A 5,330-nucleotide genomic window follows, 5' to 3' on the forward strand; every position below is an offset into this window, starting at 1 on the left:
CTATATGCGGAGCGAGTTCAGGCCGCGAAGGATCACGCCAGAAATATGAAGACGAATGCTTTAGTTCAACAAAATCCGATTTATACACGAAACCCGCAGCAAAACCACGCTCGTATGCAGATTTGTTGATTATCATAGCGTCTTCCATATCGTAGCCCTAAAATATTCACTTCAAAATCAGTCATAAATAAAATAGGATTTTATCGAATGGTATTAAAATGTTCATCTATAGAAAATTTTAAACGCATTCTTAATTTTTAACCATTAAAGTAGACTGAATAGTCAAGCAACTAAATTGAATCAAGACTAAATAATAAGATTTAAGTCTTCCAAAGAGAAATCAAGCCCCCTCCCAAATGCAAATAGGGTCACTCAAATGGATCTCTAAAGTCTTTCAAATAGAGAACAAGAAGCAACTTAATCGAATCAAGACGAAATAATAAGATTTAAATGGAAATCAGGTCACTCAAATGGACCTCAAATCTTTCAAATAGAGCACAAGTCATTCAAATGGACACAAAGTCCCCCAAATAGACAAAGTCTCCCAAATGAAACCAAAATACCCCAAATGGAGATCAAAGTCCTTCAAATGAACTCAAAATCCCCCAAAAGGATATCAAAGTCTCCCAAATGAAGCCAAAATCCCCCAAAAGGATATCAAAGTCTCCCAAATGACGCCTAAATGCCCCAAATGAAGCCAAAATACTCAAATGGAAACCAAAGTCCCCCAAATGCAGATCTAGTTCTCCTAATGTAATAAGTCCCCCAAATGGAGACAATCTCCCAAATAAAGAAATTCCTAACCCAAATACGAAACCCCCCTAATCAAGCCATTCACCCCCCCCAAAGTATACAATACCCCTAAAATACTGACAGTATAGGAGATGACGGCAACAATGGCGTTAGTGCCGCTCGGGTAGTCGTCGAGGCCGAGGCGGTCGTAGTGCGTGGGGCGGAACAGCGGCGTGGCGGGCGTCTGCAGCCGGTATAACTTGGTCTCCGCGTTGCTTGCCCACGTATGTATCGGCGTGCCCATCGTCTGCTTACCCATCTGGCACTGGTACATGTTACTGGAGAGATGTCAAAATAAAACGTAAACACACAGTTACGTAGGATGTCAGCAATCATAGCATATTTTTGAATCAAATTTTTTAAATAAAAGAATGCTGCACTTAAGACACGCTTTTAACTACATACTATAACGCTCTTATATTTTGAAGGTGAGTGAATTGGTAAAAACTGTTTTGCGAGAAAGGGAACAAAAACTACAAGTCAATAGCAGAAAAAAAAAAACACTACCATGATTACATTAATTTGATTTTTTGGCTTTTACGGAATGTAAATAATCAAAAACAGTTTTTTTACATTAATGTAATTTACACAGATAACGTTGAAATAGAATATTTGATAAATTAGCTAGAATTATCACCTTTTTGACAATTGACGAAGATTGATAGCTTTGGAATTTTAAACTCTATGCAAGTTGCAATAAGACTCACCGCGGCGACTGGTTGCAGTCGGGCATCGGCACTAATTGCGCCAAGTTGCTCATGAACGCTGACTTTGACAGCTCCAAATGTGTTGTTTTTCCTGAAATATTTTCAAATCTACTAACCTAGGCTAGTATTCTATATTGCCCCCTTTTTACTAGTTTTAAAAGGGAGGAGGGGGGTTACAAGTTTACAAAAGACTTTGTAGTTTGTCCCCCTTTTTTATGTCACGTGTTTTTTCGGCACTGTCAAATCATTTAACCAATTGCTATCAAACATTTAAAAAAAAATTAAATGTAGATGTCTTATACACTTTGAAGTAGGAGGGCACAATTTTAGTTTCTTTCACTTTCCACCCTTTTCTTAAAAGAAGAGGATGGAAAGGATAAGTGGATTTGATGGTGGAGGAGACGCTTAGGAAGAGAAAATATCCTCTTTATGTCCGTCTCCTCCGTCAATGAAGGGTAGACAACGCTGCAATTGCGGGTGTTTATGTGCAGTGGTCGCTTTCCATTTCGGTGAATTCAGGCCGCACCTTATGTTACAAAAAAAAAAGAAAGTACAACGAAACTTATGTCTTGTCACTAACTTCTATTTGCATCTCTCCCACTCGTAATCCCATCCCCCCTTATTTTACTCCCGTAGGGTCGACGCGATAGACTTTCGTCCTCCACATAACTCTGTCATACGTCATCTCAGTCACTCTCTTCTTGATCATGTCACCTTTCGAACAATCCATCTCTTTCTATGTCTACCCATACCGGTGTTCACTCATAACTAACGTCCTTGTAACATGCCCATACCATGCTAAACTTTTACTCCTTAATTTGTATACCCATTACCCCATTCGTATTACCTTTGTATATCTCCTGGTGTGTTACAGCCACGTCCAGGTAGACCTGCTCCATAGTTCCTATCAGCTCCAGCTGGCCACTGCTCAGGTTGATGACTGGCCGCATCATACGAGCTTCCGTTGTGAATAGAAACACGCCGGCATATTGCGAACAAATCTAAAAATATTGCAGAATATACAAGTTAGTAGGGTATCTAATTTTTAAACCTTATGCTGAGAAGAATCTGTTCAAAACAATATCTTTTGTTCAATACAAATCTGTACTAATATTATAAAGGGGAAAGATTTGTATTTTTGTATATCATACTAATATTATAAATGCGAAAGTTTAGATGGGTCCATACATGGATGATGTATGGATGTTTGTTAGAGTTTGTAGCCTAAATAGCTGAGCGGATTTCGATGAAATTTGGCATAGACGTAGACGATAGTCTGGAAGAACACAGGCTACTCAGTTTTGTTTTTTTGAGTCGCGGACGTAAGCTAGTATTGAAATAACTCAAAAACTGGACCGATTGTAAAAATTCTTTCACCGTTAGAAAGGTAATTTATCTATGAGTAACATAGACTATATTTTTTACATTATTATTTAATTTTACGCGGACGAAGTCGCAACAGCTAGTAACTAAATAATTCAATACAAATTCAAACAATCTGGGAGACGTCAAAATTATAACAAGCGTGATTATATCATTTACGAGGGGGATATATTAAAAGTTTCAGTCGTTTCAGTAAACGACCGTTATAGTTCAAACGCAACAAGTTATATAGTTTCTGATACAATATCTACCTTTGACAGAATATGCATAAAAGATATACTTTTATGTACTTCAACCCTGTCAAATATCAATAATACCTGTTCCAGTGCGGCTTCACCCGCATGAAATTATGAAAATTTTATTTTATTGTTTACATTTGTCAAATTATCAATAACAAATGTCAAAATGACATGACATTACAAACCTTGGCAATCTTGCTTCCTTGATATTGGCAGCAACTTATTTTCTCTTTCCCACATTAGGGTTTTTATGCAAAATATTTACCCCTTAAGTTTAATGTCGTGAAAATATATAGCCTAAAGCGTGACGTAAGTGTAGGGTATTTTATTGAAAAAAGAATTATTCATAAATATGCTGTAATTGACATCTTAGGCAACAAAGAAGTGTGTGTTTACTCTTTATTACAAGAGTATAAAAGTACAAAAGAAAAGAGAAGTTAGAGTGAAGGAGAGTTAGAGAAAGAGATGTTCACCTGTTTCTTCGGTATGACAACGATTTCCGTAGTGATAGGCATTTCTTCTCCCTTTATCTTCAAAGTACGTAAGTACGCTGTGGACTTGTCCACAGTATCTTCAGGGAAGTACCCGACCAGCCGGCCATCGATGAACACTGGGTACTTGTACACGTCTTGAGATAACGGAGTTTGCGACACTGAACTTATTGGTTGCATACCTTTGTGCAAACAATAAATTAAAAAAAAACAATAAACCTCAGCAATTGTAGCATTATTAGAGCCCTGGTCAAGATTTTTACGGCCGTTTTTACTCTATTGGGGTCAACAGGGTTATGTAAAATTGTGTAATTTACAAAACTGAAGATCTAGGCTTGATCTAGTTTTAGACAACTTATTTAATTGATACTGTCGCTTTAAACTCAGAGCCACACTTCTCGCCAGGACTCTGGATGCGCGCCAATCTATGCATACTTCTAGTGACATTGACAGCTGTCAGCTAGGGACGTGACGTTTATGCCGATAATCTAGAGTTGCACCAATTCTATAGCACGGTAATAATTTTGTTCCTAACACTAGATTACAGAACCATTAAATATTTCGAAATGTTTTTAGATTATTCAATTATACTATGTAGTCTACTCTCTGACGACGATCATAACCGAAGCAACCCTTTTTATCTATCGCCCTGGGCGAATGCCTGGGCAGTGTGGACAGCCACGCCCTATCCTAAAGGCGGCCCTGTCTCAACTATCACTCTAAAGAATAAGAATAAAACCTCCAAATCGATTTAAGCTACAAGTTTAAAATTGGATATGCGTATAAAATTCAGATAATAGCTGTATTTAAGGTTACTTTATAGATATAATAAAAATATATAAATAATTCTATAAAATGAAATAATATTACACTTACCGCATTTCTCTAACACGAACGGCAAAGATTCCAATAACTTCGGATCAGGATGTTGTGTTACCTATGGAATTAAATAACTTATCTATACATATAATAAAATTGGAGTTTCTGTTTGTGATATCAAAAGAAAAATTCCAGATTTCGGGAAGATGATGTATTTGCGTTGATGCTGTCCGCAAGCCGCGTTTGTTCCGGGTAATCTCCGAAACGGCTGGGCCGATTTCGACGGGACTTCACTTGAGGGTAGCTGACATGGATAGGCATACAGGGTACTTTGTTTTAAATTCCGCGCTGTCAAAATGGCGGCGTAACGGGTGGTTCAAATTTGCGGGCGACAGCTCGTCATACATAATTCTAATAAAATGTGAACACTGACACCAGTAAGAGAGCTTTCAAGAAGAATCAATCATTAGTTTGTTGGAATTGCTTCCATTTTACGCGTGTCATGTGTAAAGCGTTTCTCCCTCTCTCTCTCTCTGTCTCACCTGCGCGGACACGGTGAGATGGTTGAGCAGTCCGCAGGGCGCGCCGTCGGGCGTGTGCACGGGGCACACGAAGCCCCACGCGTCCGGCAGCAGCTGGCGCGCCTCCGTCGTGCGCATCTCCATGAAGAATGACCCGCGGTGGATCGCTCTACGTACAGTTTCAAACTCAACTTTTACCTTGTCCACTCTGGTTTCAAATGTTATCTCTACTCGAAATAGTGTAATCTGATATAAATAGTGGAAACTACTCTAAGTAGTGGATCCTGCTATAAAAGTGGACGTTACTAGAAATATTGGAAACTACTCAAAATAGTGGAAACTACTCATAATATTGAAAACTACTCTAAATAGTGAACT

At 38.4% G+C, this 5,330-nt stretch overlaps 1 protein-coding gene across 1 annotated transcript in view; it reads right to left on the reverse strand.

The window, feature by feature from the left end:
- LOC106105856 (DNA-directed RNA polymerase I subunit RPA2) overlaps positions 1 to 5,330 on the reverse strand; it is a 16,604-nt gene that overhangs the window by 3,920 nt on the left and 7,354 nt on the right. The window contains exons 9-15 of the mRNA XM_013286311.1: positions 4,974 to 5,121; positions 4,489 to 4,549; positions 3,595 to 3,794; positions 2,347 to 2,500; positions 1,500 to 1,590; positions 875 to 1,070; positions 8 to 157 (exon numbers count right to left, since the gene is read on the reverse strand). Of these exons, the coding sequence (XP_013141765.1) occupies positions 8 to 157; positions 875 to 1,070; positions 1,500 to 1,590; positions 2,347 to 2,500; positions 3,595 to 3,794; positions 4,489 to 4,549; positions 4,974 to 5,121 (1,000 nt within the window). The remainder of the gene's footprint in view (positions 1 to 7; positions 158 to 874; positions 1,071 to 1,499; positions 1,591 to 2,346; positions 2,501 to 3,594; positions 3,795 to 4,488; positions 4,550 to 4,973; positions 5,122 to 5,330) is intronic.

Source organism: Papilio polytes, unplaced genomic scaffold (genome assembly GCF_000836215.1).
Source record: "Papilio polytes unplaced genomic scaffold, Ppol_1.0 DF822622.1, whole genome shotgun sequence".
NCBI classification, from domain to species: domain Eukaryota; kingdom Metazoa; phylum Arthropoda; class Insecta; order Lepidoptera; family Papilionidae; genus Papilio; species Papilio polytes.